General features: G+C 51.2%; 1 protein-coding gene across 2 annotated transcripts; it reads right to left on the bottom strand.

Annotated features, from left to right (window-relative positions):
• Nucleotides 1-1,046: 1,046 nt before the first annotated feature.
• ubald1a (UBA-like domain containing 1a) lies at nucleotides 1,047-16,799 on the bottom strand. Of its 2 annotated transcripts, XM_088936784.1 has the most exons (4): nucleotides 16,530-16,791; nucleotides 15,934-15,993; nucleotides 6,417-6,521; nucleotides 4,772-4,924 (listed from the first exon to the last, which is right to left on the bottom strand). In XM_088936784.1, exons 1-4 carry the CDS (start codon nucleotides 16,635-16,637, stop codon nucleotides 4,820-4,822), a joined length of 378 nt encoding a protein of 125 aa, XP_088792910.1. In that variant the 5' UTR covers nucleotides 16,638-16,791; the 3' UTR covers nucleotides 4,772-4,819. The 2 variants fall into 2 exon arrangements, with proteins under 2 accessions (XP_088792909.1, XP_088792910.1); XM_088936783.1 differs by lacking the exons at nucleotides 4,772-4,924; nucleotides 6,417-6,521 and adding an exon at nucleotides 1,047-2,794 and having other exon boundaries at nucleotides 16,530-16,799.
• Nucleotides 16,800-17,404: the final 605 nt, after the last annotated feature.

Below are 17,404 nucleotides of genomic sequence, written 5' to 3'. Positions count from 1 at the left end.
TTGAAGTCTTTCTGCTAGTGTGGCATAGCAACGGCTTTTCTTTAAAAAAAAGGACAAAAATTTGAGCCTTGCGAACACCGGAAATTCCCCAACTCGACACAAACCAAATAGTTGGAAATAAGGTTAAGGGCTACCTGAAGCAGACGGGACCCCATCCAGCTCAGACACCCCCTGTGAAGAATTAAAACTAAGCCCCCCCACCACGCACACACACACACAGAAGGAAGAACAGGCATGCGCGTGAGGGCAGGGGTGTCCGAGCCCGGGGGTCGTGAAGGTGCCACTGTGTGCAGGAGAGTTTCACTGCGGCCCAGGCCCGAGCTCGGCGCTGCATCACTACGGAGCTGCATCAGCATGTGAAGGCTGCAAAAGAACAGGCACAGCTCTGTCCCCTGCTGAAAGGGAGGCAGTTATTCACACGTGAAGAAGACTCCACAGTTGATGTGTTGCATCTCTTTTCTTTTCCTTTCAGCGTGGAATAAACCCCGTTCGTCTGTGGGTGCCACAGTGTTCCGTCTCCAGTTCATCCTGCAGTTGGGCTTCACAGGACAGGTATATTGCTAGAGTAATAGTTTCCAAAGTGCAGCATTGTGGCAGTAATTCTGTATTGTATTGTAGTTCTAATTTAGTAGTAACACTAGTCTACAACGTGCTGCAGCATAGTTCTAGTTCATTATATTGGACTGTATAGTTAGAATTCAGCAGCGGTTCTCAACCAAATCCACAAAAAACAAATTGAGATGCGCGGTAAGGGGGCTCTGGGATTTGCGAATCGGCGGCTGACGAGACGAGACCTTCAGCGACCAAGACACGAAGCAGCAGCTCACAGTGCCTCACTACGAGTGGGTCTTCGGGGGGGGTTGTAAGGCGGGAAGCAAGACAGAGAAGTCACAAGACAAAAAAAAGTAAATAGGTTGGAAAAATACCATAGTACATGAATGCCACCATAAAAATAAGCCTAGTTTATCTGGTTTATACACCACAGGAGGCTAAAACAAGGCCCTGTGTACAGAACTCTGAAGCTGAATGGAGAAGGCTCGGGAGTAGGACATACAATATTTATTTAGAAACACAAAAAAAATGATAAGTTACCAGGTAGTCCACAAATATTGTGGGAACAGTATCAATACAGTCATAGCGGGAGAAACAAAATACATATATAATAACCATGTAGGAACAGGCAATCCTAAGACATTCCAATAAGAAAGAAAATGGTGTAAAAACAAAATGTAAAAGAATTAAATGATGGGTTACTGATAATATCTCGCTCAGTGAAACTGCCTGTTCTTTCCTTTTAGAAAAAAACTTCAAATCAACATTGAACAACAAATATTCATGTTTTCGGCTTTTTTTGTTTTTCAAAGAAACAGACAGTCGAACATGAAAAGAAAACCGAATTAGCAAGGATGAAGACTTCCCTGAATTTGCATATTTTTCATAAATATCTCCCCTTCCCCATCAAAACAATTCAAAACCGAAGGATCTGAACCCTAAGTGAAAATAATCCGACCAGCCTCGGTTTTTAAAAACAGTATTAAACCCTTATTTTCGTTTCCTACTTTCCTTCAAAGACGTAAGCCATGTACTATTAATCTGTAGATGTTTTTTTTTATAAGAGTTGTTTTCTACAAAAAAAGATGGTACACATTGGAACACATCATGCAGTGGCACCTCTGTTTACAAAACATTTCTAATAGTAGTCAGGTTTTGTTTCGCTTAATCTTGACCCCTCCCTCCCCAGAACAAAAAAAAAACACAGCCCTCCCCCAAATAAAAATAACAACACGCCTAAATGAGGATTTAAAAATACCTAAATCTGCAGATTTTTGCAGAAATAATATATATAGAGATTTTTTAGTCTGCTTTCATTCGGTGTCCAAATGCATGGTCCCTCCCTGCCCCGCCCCTCAGCAAAGCGAACAGGCCTCTTGTTGTCCCAGAGACGGCGAGAGCCAGTCGTTCCCTCTCTTGTGACATCAACCGTCATGTGATATCCTGAGGCAGGATGCTCCCTGATAGGTTGCAAAAAGTCAGGTGACAGGGGAGGTGAGCGACGGCCCTTCATCTGAAAGCAGGTCTCCATGGCCGCTTCTGTCCAGCGGTGCAAGGACACCAGATCCATGGAAAAGACGCGTTCCCGTTACCTTACAAGGTGCCGGCAGACCCCTGCCTTCAGAAATGTCTTCGATTGAATTCTTCCGCTCGGAATCCGCCATTTTCAGAAAGTAAAAAGCGCTGACTCGCGGGTCTGTGCGCACATGTGTGTGTGTGTGTGTGTTGTATTACTGTTGTCTGAAGTTGCACTGCGTTTCCTCCCTCTGCAATTGTCCACTGTTCTCAATTCCTCAGACCCCCCACCTCCCTCCCTTACCCCCTCAGTCCCCAGCCTGTCCTCAGCAACTTAGAGAAAGCCGCCCTGCCCCCATACCCCCCCCCCAGCCACCCCCCACCCCTTCTCCCCTTCAGTGTGCGGCCCCCCCCCCAGTCCCGGCCCTCATCTCTCTGCCTCCATGGCAACGCTGGCCTTCTGTTCCGAGGAGGCTTGCTGGGTGACTGTGGCGGGCCAGCCAGGAGGGGGCGCCTGTGAGGGGGGCTGCCCTGGAGTCCACAGTCCCTGCTGGCTGGGGGGAGGGGGGGTCATCGCCCAGCTGACCTGTGGCGGGGGGGAGGTTGCCATGGAGGCAATGGGGCTACTGCTGCTGTTGAGGCTCTCGGAGGCCTTGAGACGAGAGAACATCGTCAGGGCGTCGGGGAAGTTCGGGGGCGTCGCCGGCGTGTTGGCGGGAGTGCACATCTGTGGGGAGAGAGACGGGGAGACCAGGAAAAGAAGGGTTACACAGGAAGACCTCGGACGACAAGGGTTTGGCACAAGGTCACTTTTGACCTCTGACTGCCGCCACACAGTGTGAAAGGCAGGCGCTTCTTGAACTCAGCTTGGTTTATGGGTAAAGGCAGAGTGATCTCGGCAGAGGGTTTAGTTTTCTTCAAGCCAGTTCAAAAGCCTGCTGCTGTGGGTACTTTTTTTCCTCCAGTTCTTCTGCCAAAGCCTTCAAAACACCTCCCGCCTCCCTAGAGCCTCTGAAGACCCTGTCGACATTCCTCTTGTATCTCCCCCCCCGTTAACCCCCCGCTCTTTATATATTTTGATTATTGTCCACATCGGCTCCTCTTCCTGCTGGCTGCCGGCCAACGATCTGCGATCTACCCCACTGACCTGCGCCCCAGTATCTCACATCGTGATCCCAGGTACCTCTGGTATCCCCCCCGCCATCGCTGGTCTCCCGACGGACCCCATCCCCCCCACACACACACTGGCCATGCCCTTCCCAGCAGTCCCTGCCGCTGCCCGGCCCTCCCGCTCGGGCAGGCCGGCGCCGAGCCCCCGCTTGCCTCCTCACACTGGCAACACGCGCCAAGTTAATCCTCTCTTCAAGGTCTGCCAGAAGACAGCCGGCAGGTGCCGCACACCAGGGTGAAAACTTTCATTATTTCAGTATTAAGAAGCCTGCTGAACGGTGTCGCACTCGAAGCGAAGTCGAGCCTTTTAGTGACGCAGACACACCTGACTTGGGGGGGGGGAGGGGGTATGACGATTGTTACTGGAAGTGGCAGCTCTTATCTATTTTACAAAACCTGTGACGCGGGAATACTTGCTTTTGTAACATGTCACAAGACCTTACATTCCTAACTGCGAATTTCGCACTAGAACCGTGCCCAGTCCCACGTCTGTATTCGATTTAGGAGAGGGCTGCACCCACGCTGGAAGCACAGTACGACACCGTTACCTACCAAAAGGACACCCAGGTTACAAAGTCAACAGAGTTGACAAAAACACCTAAAAATGTACAATAGTAAACCATGCCAATAATATCTCATAGGTACAGATACAGAAGCACAAGTGGATATCCTAGGCTGACAAGCTGAAGGAGCAGAACCTTTTCCGCCCTCAACAGAGACAGACGATTACGAGGAGACCCAGTGCAAGGATTTAAAATCCTCACAGGCCCTGACGAAGTCCACCTGGCAGGCACCTCCGGAATACACAGTGAGGCATGACCCAGAGGGCAAGTGGAAAATACTTGGAAGTGCATTTAAATCAGGAACAGGAGGCACTTTACGCAGAGGGTGGTGGGAGCGTGGAACAAGCCCCCCAGAGGATACCCTGGCGCCCTCTGAGAAAGAGCGGGATGAGATGCTTGGACTGCTCCGCAGGCTGGATGGGCCTAATGTCGCCCTCTTGGTTGTGACACTTCTCCTACTGACAAACTGGGAGCGGTGCTCAAGGGAGAACAGTGGCTCCGGGGGGGGGGCAGGAGCTGCAGGGGGAGCAGGCAGAGTGGCGTAGTGAACGCGCGGAGCCCACGCCTAGCGCTCCCCTTGCTCCAGCTCTGGAAGGCAGGAACGCACTTCGGCTGCCTGGGCAAAGGGAAAGGAGCACGATCTCCATCGCTCGCCCCGCACCCGCCCCTCTCGCGGATTGTCTTACTGCTGACTCGACATCCGCCGCCCGATCCCTGACCCTGAGCCTCCGCCACGGTGGGGACAACCTTGACTCTGCCCGGGAAGAGGCATCGATCTCTTGTAAACGTATCTCGAGATCCGGAACTCACCCTGTTATCAATGGGCAATAAGACCCACAAGGCCGTGCTGTGCAGCTACATCTCGCTGTGCCCTCTGCGCGGTGCCACGGACACCGTCAGCTAAGGGGCTGAAGCAAGTGAGGATTATTCCAGTGATGGTCCATGTGGAGTCTGCAGCCCCCCCCCCCCCCCATGCCTGGCCGGCGGAGGGTCTTGCCCGACCACCAATGGCGAGTGGGTCACGCTCCCCTTCCTGGTGCCCGATGCTCCCCTCTCCCCCACCGCTGGCGCTGCCCGGGACCTGTCCATCCCCAAGAGCTGCAGGCGCAGTGTTGGGGCTGGACCTTCAGATTAAGACAACAAGACAGTCCAGCCGTCACCGGGCTGCAGCTTGCCCTGGTGAGGATGGCGACCCGCCAGTGCCAGCGTGGGCGAAGGGCGGGGCAGTAAGAGTACCGCTGCTGCCCCCTGGAGGGGACGCCAGGCCACTGCCTCGGAGAAAGGAACAGTTTGGTACAGTGGGACAAACCCAACCAACATGCCGTTAGGAGAAGAAAGGGTATGAGAGCACCCGGACAAAACATGAACATGCAGACTCCTCACAGACAGACATATGAAATTGAACCCAGGTGCCTGGAGATTTAAGGCTGCAGAAGCACAAATCACCCTGCCACTGTGCCGCCATCAATACTTTCCTAAAGAGATGCGGCCGGTCTCGTTACTCTGAATGAAAAAAAGATGTCTAACAGTCCCTCGTAAAACTGTACTCTTGGCTGTGCGGAGACGCAGCACATGATCTCCAAAACGGAGAAGTGCACAGGCTGTGGTAATAACAGCCACAGAAGTGAGAAGTGAAAGGCAGCCGAGAGACAAAGGTCTACGTCTGTGTCTGTCTGAGCTGCTTGGTTCCGACGAGATCTCTTCTAACAGACAGAACAAGGCCAGTGGAGAGAAAACTGGGACGAGTTCTATCCACCTTCTCCTTGGGCTCCTGACTCCTAAACAATGACTAGACCTCGACTCCCTGCATGCATTACAACTCCCTAACAAGTTCTTAACTCCCTGAAGTTGCAGGAAAGAATGACCACACTACACTCTTGAGACTTTACTTCCCAGCTCGGATCGCAAAGCTTTCCGCCTCGTTGTCCGCTGACAGACCAGTTCCATCACCGAAAAGAACTCGTGCTCTGTTGCAAACAGATGACGGATGAATTTAAGCCATCTAACATCTGGATCAAAGCCAGTGGGAGCCATTTCTTTATAACACAAGGTGTGGGTCATGCAAGAAGCTTTTTTTTTTGCAGGAAGTGACTTTATTGCTACATTCAATTAAGTTTTTATTTCTGCAGGAAATGCTCTGGACTGCCCTGCTGAACGGTTCTAGTGAAACTCCAAATTAAGGGAAGTTAACGGTCTTCCTCGCATGCAGCAGGTCCTCCATGGCTTGTCTGAAAGCTTGAAGGCAGAAAGGCAAAAACCCGCTCGAGCTGGAAGCGCACAGACTACACTTGACTGCAATGCTTAAAATACTCTGCAGCATTAACACAGGAACTATAAACAGCACCAAACAGACTTTAGTACTACAATGGTGTCAGATTTATTTTGTTTTATCCTGGACAAGGCCAGTTGCCTAAAAACAAGATACCTGCCATCTGAGTCTGTAGTTTTCCTGCATAGATAAATGCACCCACTTTGATTTCAGTCTAATTATCACCAAGCACAGCTTAATAATTAACCTGCCAGCACCGGGAGGTTGACACAACATGCCATGTTTTTTTGTACAATGAATGGGCCTGTGTTAATCTTTAAAACCACGGCTGTCGTATCTATCCATACTGTGGCCAAGTGCTGGAAACGCCTGTGTGAGATGGTGACGGCAGTAACCAGAAACACTGAACAGGAACAGGGGGTCTTCATTCCCGCCGCACAGGAAGATGCCCTCTGAAATGACAGTCAAGGGTCAGATGTCAAGGGTCAGTTGTCAACTTCCTCCCGGCAGGAGGGGAAGGCCAGGTCACTCTCGGATGGAAACACCCCTGCTCGCGCTGGAAGAGTCCTGTTTTAAGCCGGGCAGAAGGAACACGACCCCGGTCTGGAACAACGGAACAATCCAGAGTCCCCGAAGTGCGCGTCGGAAACCAGCGCCACAGACAATTTTGAAAAACCAGGACGTGAAAGAATTTCGGATTCCAAATCCACCCAGGCACCAGCGTGTTTGGCACGTCTCCCACTGGGCCACAAAGCCGAGAGGAAATGATGTCCGTGCCTCCCGAGAACACTGCCCACGCCGCGGCTCAGCCCCTGCTCCAGATGTGCACAGCTGTGGGGCTGGGATTCTCTCGGCGCTGCAGGAACGCACCGACTTGTGCACATCTGCTGTTCACACTGCAGAGGCTCACCCCCCCACACACCCAGCCGGCCAGCCAGCCAGCCTAACTCGCTGCGTTCCGGGAATCCCAGTTCCTGGAAAGCCCAGAGCAGGAGCCAAGCCACTTCACAACAGAGCTGCGCCCTTCCCAGATAGAGAGCCGCGGATGAGAGCTGGATATGCGGTGTGCCATGGCATAATCGACCGGCGCCCCACGCCGGACAGCCTCCCCGCCAGCCCCCGTGCCTCCCGTGGAAAGGCGTCCAGAACGTTAACGAGCCGCTGTGCTGACACTCCAGCCATACACAGCACGGAGCTTTTCCGAGATTGCCCCCGAGCAACCCTTTCACCCACAAGGAGACCAGCTTAGACTGCACATATGAGAATAAAGTGAAATACATTTAATATTCATAGTAAAAATCGCAGCTCTGGACACAGAGCAAATGGGTTGAACATAGCGGCCTCTGGGCTTGTGTCCGGGACCACGGTCTCCAGATGGCCTTGTGGTCACCAGCCTGGAAGGGAATTATGAAACTGGGTTTCCAGTTGCATCTTCTACAATGGGAGCATGTGGAAAGCAGGCACTGCCTTAGCCCCTGCCGATGGGAAAACTACATCTGAGAGTGAATCTCGGACAGAGAAATTGGGCTAACAATTCCAGCAGCGTGTGGCCTTCAACGTTCACATACCGCAGCAAAGAAACAAGCTCAGCAAGAGATTCTTCCGAGGAAGGGCAACAAGTGGAAGGCCACCCAATCCTTTATCCTACTGAACGCAGAAGAAAAATATTTGTGCTCCTCTCCCAGACTGGGAAAAAAAAAGCACACCACTGCAATAATAACCCCTTACTCGAGCTGCAGACACATTTGTTATGAAATGTTACGGTTCCAAAAGTGATCCACACAGCAATTTCTCGAAATGTTTTCGGTCTCCTTTGTCTGCCCCTTTTTATTTTTTTATTTTCTTCCTGTCCGGTTTGTGACACACCGCCTGCTCACACAGGGTGTGATGGTGACTGAGCTCTGAAGTGACCATAAATAATGCCAGTCCTTCCGCAAGCAAAATCGAACCCGCAGCATTCCGGAAGAAGACGCTTCCCATCCTGATGTGACTGGGGGAAACAAAAAAAATCTCTCAACCGAGCTGCCCTCCCTCATTCCCACATATCAGTCTCCAACTAGAAGAAAGCGCAGACACTTCACTTTTTCCTTTCTCAGAGCTTCTTGGAGAATTGTTTAAGAGCTCTTTTTTCAATACACTCAGATCACAGTCTCTGTTAGTACTAACAGCTCTAATAGCCCGGGACAGAGAAGGCACGTCTGACTCGACTTCTCCTTTTTTATTTACAGTTTACTCTTTTTTTGCCTCCCATCCCTGGTTGCTTTCACATCCTGCCCGTCATTCACACTGTTGATTCCCCATTTCACTCCAAGCACAATGGCTCAGGCCATCAGTACAGAGTCCATTTCCTGTGAGACTGAGAAGACCCGAACGCCCTGTCACGCCATTAAAATCGCAGTGAAAACTCTCTTTGAGAGGTCTGCTGAAACAGCACCTTGCAGTCCGTCAGCTGATATTTAGAAAAAAAAAAACGTTTCCTGTGGTAACAGATGTGGATGCGACAGTGGAAATAACAGGACCAGTCATCAAAAAAAAGCTCTGGGGTTTTGTGGAGCACAAGCAGGGGAAAAAAAAAACTGCTTCTTAATAATGGATACAGTCTACACACGGCAGTCAATGCTGCCAGAGGCAAACAAGATTATTGTATTCCTATTGGCCGCAATTACACTTGAACCACAGCGGCAAAGCTCTACTTCTCACAGCATGGAGATGGAGCACGGAATGCAGCACGATGACACACGAGTCCTGGATGCTGCGCACCAACGCTGCGACGCCCGTTGTCCACATGCTGGACTGGCACGGCGTCTCTGCCCCGGGAAGGCTGCAGGCTGGGGTGTGATCGGTCCCCCCCTGCTCTTGCCGGGCTGCGTGGCTCCCTCCAGTCACTGGCAGGCCTGACACCTGGCACCAGCAGCGGGGAGCGGAAGCTGAGCTGGCGTGCCACGGCGTATCTGCGCCGAACACTGGGGCCTAAGCGAGGGCGAATCAGTGGGTTTCTGCTTTTGCCCCCTCCCAGGAGTCGTCCAATTGTTTTGTTTTTTTTTTTAAGTTTACCGCTCTTTCATATCCGTGACCCGGAGGGTAATTAGCGCAGCAGGGCGTCCGCTGGAGCAGTCCCAGCGAACTGCCTCGCTCCCAGGGTACCAGAGCCATGTCCCACCCCCGACCCTCCAGTCCGGAGTGCACTCGCCCGGGAGCCAGGCTTTACTGCACAGCCCCAGGCACACAGCTGGCGTCGGCCCCGTTCCCCGCTGCTCGAGGGGGGTCTGGGAGGGGCGCGGAGAATTCCTGCTGGGGCTGACAACACTCGGGCCCTTTGTCAGGGGCTCCATTCCTCTCTCCGCCTCCCCGCTCCGGCCTGCGCCGGAGAAAGGAGACATTTTCTGGGAGCCCAGCCGCGCTTCCTGGCGGACTCAATAGCGGTGTCTGTGCCGAGGCGGGCGGGACACCCGGGAGAGGGGAGGGAGTCGGAGTGGAGCAGGGCGAGACGCACAAATGTGTGGGAATTACAAATGAAGCCGGGCCACTGCAGGGAGGCGCTGCAAGGGCTCCTGGGACACCTCCCGGGAACACAGGCAAGCTGGGTCCCAGCCTGCGCTGCACAGCCTGCGCCCACCGATACGCCCGTCGCTCAGGCTGTGTCTCACCCCGCTGCACGTGGGGCTCCTCTCAGTCGAGTCCGCGCGCCGAACGGCCACACCGTCCGCGTTTTCTACGCCTCGCGGCGAAGTTTAAAAAAATGTATCGGACCTGAAATGCTTGGGATTGATATACTCTGCTTGCCTGAAGCATTTAAAAACAGTCCTACCAACCGTCTACTGCATCGTTTTAAAGTCTCTTCTCCAAAAAACAAAAGGCTAAGCAGCCTCCCGCGTCGAGCCACCCGGGGTGCAATCCGTTCAGGAAGGTCATCGGAAAGGGGCGTGGGAGACTGCGGAGCACAATGCGGACCAGCGGAGCCGGATTATTCCCCAGAGAAAAAGCACCTGCAACAAGGAAGTTGCCGCGCAGCCGAACCGGTTGGCCTTCGCAAAAGCCTGGGAGACCCGGTCACTGACCCGGTCAGGAGGAGACGAGGAGACACAGACACACAGACACGCAGACACGCAGACAGGACCCCCGAACTGGTCGAACAAAACTTCCTGCCTCAAAACACAGTTCTACACCACCGCTAGGCAAACACAGATTCACCTAATAATTCTGGCCTTCGAGGAATTCCCTAAGAGAGGCTCCAGCCAGCAGCTGCCAGCCGCTCTACATCACGCCCAGGCGTGCCAGCGCGCTGAAGAGCAGCCGTTCCCCGGGGAGGCTCTGCGCACACAATCCGGGCCAGGACAGGGAACACCTCCTCGCACAACCACGGGGGAGGGGCTTGTGTAAGGGGCGGGGCCACTCATGTCCTGAGTCCGCCCACCTCTGAAGCTCCTCACCCCCCAGACCTTTCTAATGAGACAGAAGGGGGCTGACAGGCAGGCTTTGCAATCTGCTGGGCTCTCCCCTGCTACCCGAGAGAGCCTCAAGTGCAAGACAGGAGACTAGGGACTCTCTCCCCCAGGTCTCTTCAGCAATGCTTCAAAGACATACCACAGAGCAAGTCCGCTTAATATCATCAAGAGCGCATTATCAGTGGCTTACACAGGGCCTCCAGTATAGTAGATGACCCCTCCCACCCCTCCCATAAACTCTTTGCCCTCCTACCATCTGGGAAAAGATATCGCCGTGTATGGGCTAGCTCCACCAGACTGTAAAACACCCTGGAATCTACTTGCTCCCACTCCAATTCCAGAAACAGGGTTTAAATCCCCCCAGTGTGTTGTGTATATCGTATCCTGTGTTTACCTTGTAATTTGCACTGTCTGCACTCTGCACTATGAGTATCCTGTCTACAATGTCTATGTCAGTGCCCTGTCTGTATTTGCACCGTGGACCAGGAGGAACGATATTTCATTCCACTGTATACTTGTGTGCGACTTGAATTTTTTTGTCCACGTAACCAAAGCCGTTCTTCATTTATCATGCCAGTGCTACCCCCTGCACAGAGCTGGTCCTGCCAGCACAAGAAAACACTGCTCTATTTTCAGACTGTCCCAGTGAAACTCGTGATGAAAGCCGTCCCACAAGACTGTAACTGCCTGTGCTCTGACGAGCAGCCAGAAGAGCACGGGGCAGGGCTGCACACCTCCCTCCTCTCCCCCAAGACTGTGGTCTCAGACACGCAGGCACGCTGGGAAAGTGTAGGTGCAGCCAGATGAGGGTCAGCTGCCCAGACAGAGAGGTCACACCAGGAGACGGAGGGCTCTCAGCGTGATGCAGCACGCTTCACACACCCACACTGCCACCATTCTGCAAAACGTCTCTCCAGCCTCCTCTATAGAAACACACAACAGGCCTCATCGTGCCGGATCTAAAGGAGCGACACTGGCCAGCTGTGGGGATTATCATCGAAAACTCAAAGAAAACAACCGATTACAGAAACCACGCCTTCGACCTGGAGGCGAATAAAAACAGCGCAAGGTCAGGCCGCGAGCAATCAGCCCTCGGAGCGCCAAGGGCTCTGGCCGCACAGGGCTCGGGGAGGGGGTGCTTGTCCCCCTCAAAGCGCGCGTGACCTCCTCACTTAACAAGACAGCAGTACTGACCCCCTGCCGCCCCGTTCACTGCGCCCTGCGAGACTGGAGAGCGCCCACACCGTCAGACCCCCCCACACAGACACACAAGGACGATTAGGGTGGGGGGACTCAATGAGGATTTGCAGAAAATAAAAGAAACAGGCTTCAGCAGTACATTAAGAGATGAGCCAGGCTGATACTGAGTATCACTGCACTGAGTCCATCCCACAATATGGTGCAAACTGTTCTACTTCCACTGTTCAAATCTGCACACATTTGGCCTCATAATATTTATCCTAGCACAACCTAACATATACAGTATCACAAGACACAACAACGCCTGAGATATATCTCACAGCAGACACACCAACTGAGTTATTTTCTTCCTCGTTTTCTGTACAACAGGATTTATCTCAACAGGATTTGACCTGAATATCTAACCATTTTATCTGACTTTCTCTTTTCATTTTCATTGCTATAGAGAACAAACACAAAAATGTGCTCAGGCGAGAAAAACTGATTAGAAACCATCAGCCTACGGTTTTTCACATTGTACAGACTCTCCTGTGCACAACATGCAGACAGATAGTATCACATCAGTCTGTCTTGCCAGTATCAGGCCAAGCAGCAGGGCTTTTTATCGCTAAGCCGAAAATCCAGCAAGCGAGGCTTCTGCCGAAGCAGGACTCTGCAAAGGATTCTGGGAATTCGCTCATTTATCAGTTTTAATTCAAGCGCTCACCAAGAAGCAACCAGCGAGCCGGTAGACATTGTGTGAGCAGAGAACATAAACAAATGTGTCAAAAGAGAGGCTATTCAGCCCATCTAGTCCAACTTGTAGGAGATAGTTAATTGATCCCAGGATCTCATTCAGCCATTTCTTAAAAAAGGCAAATCAACTTCAACAACTTGTCTGGACAGCCTGTTCCAAACTCCTCAAAGTCCTAAATGACTGTGGGTAAATACGTGCCCGCCATTCTGATTGGAGGACCTCCTCCAGCAGGTTCTTAAAAGAAGCCAGGATATCGGCTTTGGCAACTTGTCTGGGCCGCTTGTACCACCCTCCCGCCACCCTTTGTGTAATGAGGTGCCTCCTGCACTAGGTTTCAAATTCACAGAGCGACAAAAAGCACAGCTTAGCCTTTGCCATTTCAGCTTCTCTTATTTCAGATAAAGGCCTGCATGTGTGGGCAAACAAGAATACTGAACTCCAAGCACACACGCATTTCAGGATCACTGCGAAGCAGTGCAATGAAAGCTCACTACGGTCATGCTGAAAACGTACAAGACTCATTCTAGCCCATACACACTCCAAAGTGCAAGTTCCAGAGGCACTGTTCAGCTACAGTGCAGGGCAAATCTCTTGTCCCTGCTTTATCCAGAAGGACATTGCTTCCCCCTGCACAGGATTACCAGAATATTCCTAGCCTAGTAATTCCTGCCTGCCACCAAAGGGGCGTCATTTTTCATAAACCAGACCCAGACAGAGAACATACAGAGACAGATCTTTCAGTCTTTTGTTCAGCTGAAATGCTGTCAAATGTTAATCCATCCAGATTCTCTTTTTTTTATAATGGGGGGAATCGGGATGTTTCCTGGCTACTAAACGGGAGGAGGAGGAGAGCTCAGCTCAGGCGGTCTCACTCCCTTCTCCAAGAGCTGTGTTGAGGTATGCACGTCTTACACGGATTCCCCCCCCAGAAATGCAGGGGGAATTACTCTCCTCTGTCACAATTGTCAAGAAGCGGTCTCTCCTCTTTTTTTTTTTTGGCCTAAGAAAAAGAAAGACGCTCCTCACATTAACATTCCTCCCTGCCCGACACACGCTTCCGGCGTCTCCCGAACGCTCCGAGACAAATCCCTGCTGGGGCTCAAGGCACCCAGCGTCCGGACAAGCACAAAACATCCACCAGCGCCGTACAGTTTGTGCGTTGCCCAGGTAACAAGGAAACGCACCGCTTCTTCGTGAAGCAGCCCCCTGGAAACCGCCACGTTTGGACAAGACGTCTACTTTCTTAACACGACTGATTCATACTGCAGCCCCCCCCCCCCCCGCCGTGCTTTTTCATGTGTTGTAGAAAAAACAAGAATTAAAAAAAACATCGCCGTGAGCAGACCGGGCGAAACAGAAAATATAAAGAGCCTGATCTTAATCAGAGAAACAAATATTCAATAACACGATAAACGGAGAGATCTGCAGTCTATACTCTGCGTTAGCTGGATGAACTCCACTGCATTGTGCATACTGCCTCTCTGCAGCCAAAGGCAGCTGGTCTAATACCCAAGGATGGGACAGTCCCCTAACACACTGCCAGCGCCCTAGATACTGTACAAACAACGTATTTTCATGACATCTAATTATGTACCCAAACTGGCCATCTACACTGTACTTAGGAGAAATTACAGTTGAAAAGGTTCAACTGGCGACCAGTGCGTTCCCAGTTCAGAACTTTTCAAAACTCCGAGGAGACCCGTTTATTACCGCATCCTTCAGAGAGAAAGGCTTTTACATTCTGCTTGTAATCAGTCGTGCGTCAGTAGTTGTCAACTCGTGATCGGTTTCACCCGTTCTTAACCCGATACATACAAATCGAGACGGCCCGAAACTATTTGCCGGATTTGTCCCGGCGGGGAAAAAAAAAAAAACACGGGAATTTCCACTCGGGTTACCCTACATCTTCATAATCTGCACCGTGTGCTTCCATGTAATCCGATAATGAAGAAGGAAATGAGAACATCAAAACCCCACCCAGAACCCCCTACAGTAGAAAAGCGGTTTGAGGGAGACCAATTACTACACTTCGAGAACTTTCTACCCCACAATTTAATTATGCGTTCGGGGGCTTCAAGCACAAATGTAAGAGAGTACTTATACTAATCCTAATTGATGTTTTTCCTCCGTTTCGGTTTCTTCGTGTGCGGCAGTAGCTGACTGTGGTTTCAGGCACTCGAAGGAGCGCGCATGGCTCTACAGCTACGCTTCTGTGGAAGTCAGGAGGTCGCACACGCCCTGTCAACAGGAAACTAAAAATCAAGACAACGATAGTCCTTTTCATCGTGCACTGTAGTTCTGCTATACTGCAGGATTTCCTGAAAACATATAGCCGTGTTCTCCTTTATTGTTTTCTGTAGAAACAATGCCCAAAACAAGCAAGTGTCAGAATTATCTGTAGCGGCAGCTTTTTCCAGCCTCGTGTGCGCCGATGATAATAATGATGATGATAATAAATGTAACATTATAAACATATCAGGACTGAACCCAGAAATCGTTCATGCCGATAGAGAGCGTGTCGCGCTTCGGGACTCACGGCTGTGTGCGTGTGTGTGTGTGTATATCCGCGGCTGAAAAATAAAGAAAGCTTTTGCGCCGACAATGACAACCCGAGAGCTGCTGGCGATTAGGACTCTTGTGTAAAGAAACGATTCACAGATAGCTCCGTTTTCACTATGTCCACATCGCTGGCGTGAAACTACACTTCCACCGCAGGACGACACGTCACGTCTTACAGAAATAACCGGGACTTGCTGTGTATTTGAGTGAACTAAATCGGGGGGGGGGGGGTCACAGATCCTGCCCAGGCATGCATTCGGAGGTAAAAGCTGCAGCCAACCGCTGTACCAACTGGTTGCCTTTTTTACGTGTTGTCCTGATACAGGAAAACAGTTTACTACTCTGTTTCCACACATGCCCCAGGACCCGCACACTGTGATCCTGACCAGCAGCGCGGCGGTCAGTGACACAGGGGGAAGAGAAGAGCCCGGCGCTGTTCTGGTGTGTAAGTAGAGGGGGAGAGGGGGAGGGAGGGGAGAGACTCGTGTCGAAACTGCAGACCGACAACATGTTCACAGTTTTCCTGGAATCACCCCCCCCCCCAACCTCCTCATCGGAGACACGTTTTCAAAACCGCAATTTAAAAATAAATAACCGGGCCGGAGAAGGAACTGGTCCTCTTGTAGCCCGAGTTGAACAAACACGACGGCTTCCTTACGATAGCTCCGATCTATCATCATTTTTTTTTTAAAAAAGCCTTTTTTTTCCCCTCCCCTCCTCCAAACAGAAAACTAGAAAGCTAGGAGAATGAACCCAAGCGTGCGCCGTCTTGTTTATGTTTTTATCCAGCTTCTAGCCCCGGCAACATGGCGGACACATAATAATAATAATAATAATAATAATAATAATAATAATAATAAAAGTACTACTAATCACGATAATAAAGCACGGACATGCATGCACTGAAAAAAAGTATATACTCACCATCTGGTGGTGGTGGCTATACGGGATGTTGGCTTCTTGAAAAAAGGCACTGAGCGCAGTCTACAAGGGGAGAAAATCGTGAAGTTTAGAGAGGCTGGTCCCCCCGGGGCAGCTCGCCGCCTGACAGCCCGGCGTGTCGCTGCTCGGGGGGCCGGCCGGCGGTGCCCACGGTCACCAGGTCAAGCGAGCAGCGGGGGTCTCTAGCAGTCACGGCACGGCGAAGGCACTACACGACGGCCATTTATTGCACAACACCGTTCCTGCCCTGTGCGAGCCGCGCAAGGGGACTGTGGCACCCAGGGCACATTCTGATGGGGGGGGGGGATTTCGAGCTATATGGATGCACTCGTCCTCTCCTGAACACAGTCATGTTCGCTACACACACCACGACATTTCTGCTAGACGACGCGGTGAATAAGAAAGGGAGCTCGGGCTGACGATCTCTTTTGAGTCCCGGCTTTCGACATCATTTGCAAATCAACCTTCTCGGGCAAGACACTAAACATGGCAGTCCTACGCACAAAGCACCCGCTCTCTCCCCCGGATAGACTGTCTGTGTGTGTGTATATATATAAACACCAGCTCCGAGCCCATACCTCGAACTGCCAGTGTGCCGCTTGTAAGAGCTGCTTCGCCTGGTCCGCCGCGCATCCAGCCGTCAAAACAAACTGATTGATCATCACTTGGTGCTTTAGATCATCCATAGTCGCCGAAGCGGTAACCGTTTTAAGCGTGTCGTGTGATATTCTTTCTGCGTCTCGGTCCTTGCTTCCGTTTTTTTTTCTCCTCTCTCTCTCTTTCCCTTTCTGTCTCTTTCAGTGATCCACCATTACAGCCGGCTCAGCAAACACAAATATTTACTGTAGGATCGCCAGTCTAGAGGGCTCCTTCTGATTGACTGCTGACGGCAGCGTGGGGGAGGGACTGCCCGGCTTGTGGGATTTGTAGTTTCTGAAAACCCTCGCTGCCCCCCACACGTGTTTTCACGCAGTTTCATAGAGCTCGTTTTGCACGACAGCCTAAGAACAGAAACTCCGGCGATCTCTCTGTTTTTGCGCGGGTCTTAGTGAGGAGTTTAAAAACTAAGCACAAATACACGCTATCCAAGTTCAATACAGTCTTAAATTCGGTTCATATCCAGAATGGTGACACATTAAGACGGCGTTTTTCCCCCGATAACATTGAATTGGCGATATATTTACTGTATGAAATTTAAATGGAATTTAGAAATACGTTTCACCTTTGGGCTCGACACAGTTTCTAAACTGTATATCTGAGTGTAGAAACGAATCCCGATTAGCTGGAAGTGCGGATCTCCTCGCCCCCCTTGTGTTATTGTTTGCATTTTGGACTACAAATCCCGGCACCACACGCTTTGTTTGTAAAATTCTAGAAAGCAAAAAAATGTGTTTTTTTTTGTGAATGACGGCCGCTCCCGTCCAATTCCTGGGCGCTTTGTGTCACTATCTTA

Source organism: Atractosteus spatula, chromosome 18 (assembly GCF_055471065.1).
Source record: "Atractosteus spatula isolate fAtrSpa1 chromosome 18, fAtrSpa1.hap1, whole genome shotgun sequence".
Classification (NCBI taxonomy): domain Eukaryota; kingdom Metazoa; phylum Chordata; class Actinopteri; order Semionotiformes; family Lepisosteidae; genus Atractosteus; species Atractosteus spatula.
This window is presented reverse-complemented; position numbering and strand designations above follow the sequence as displayed.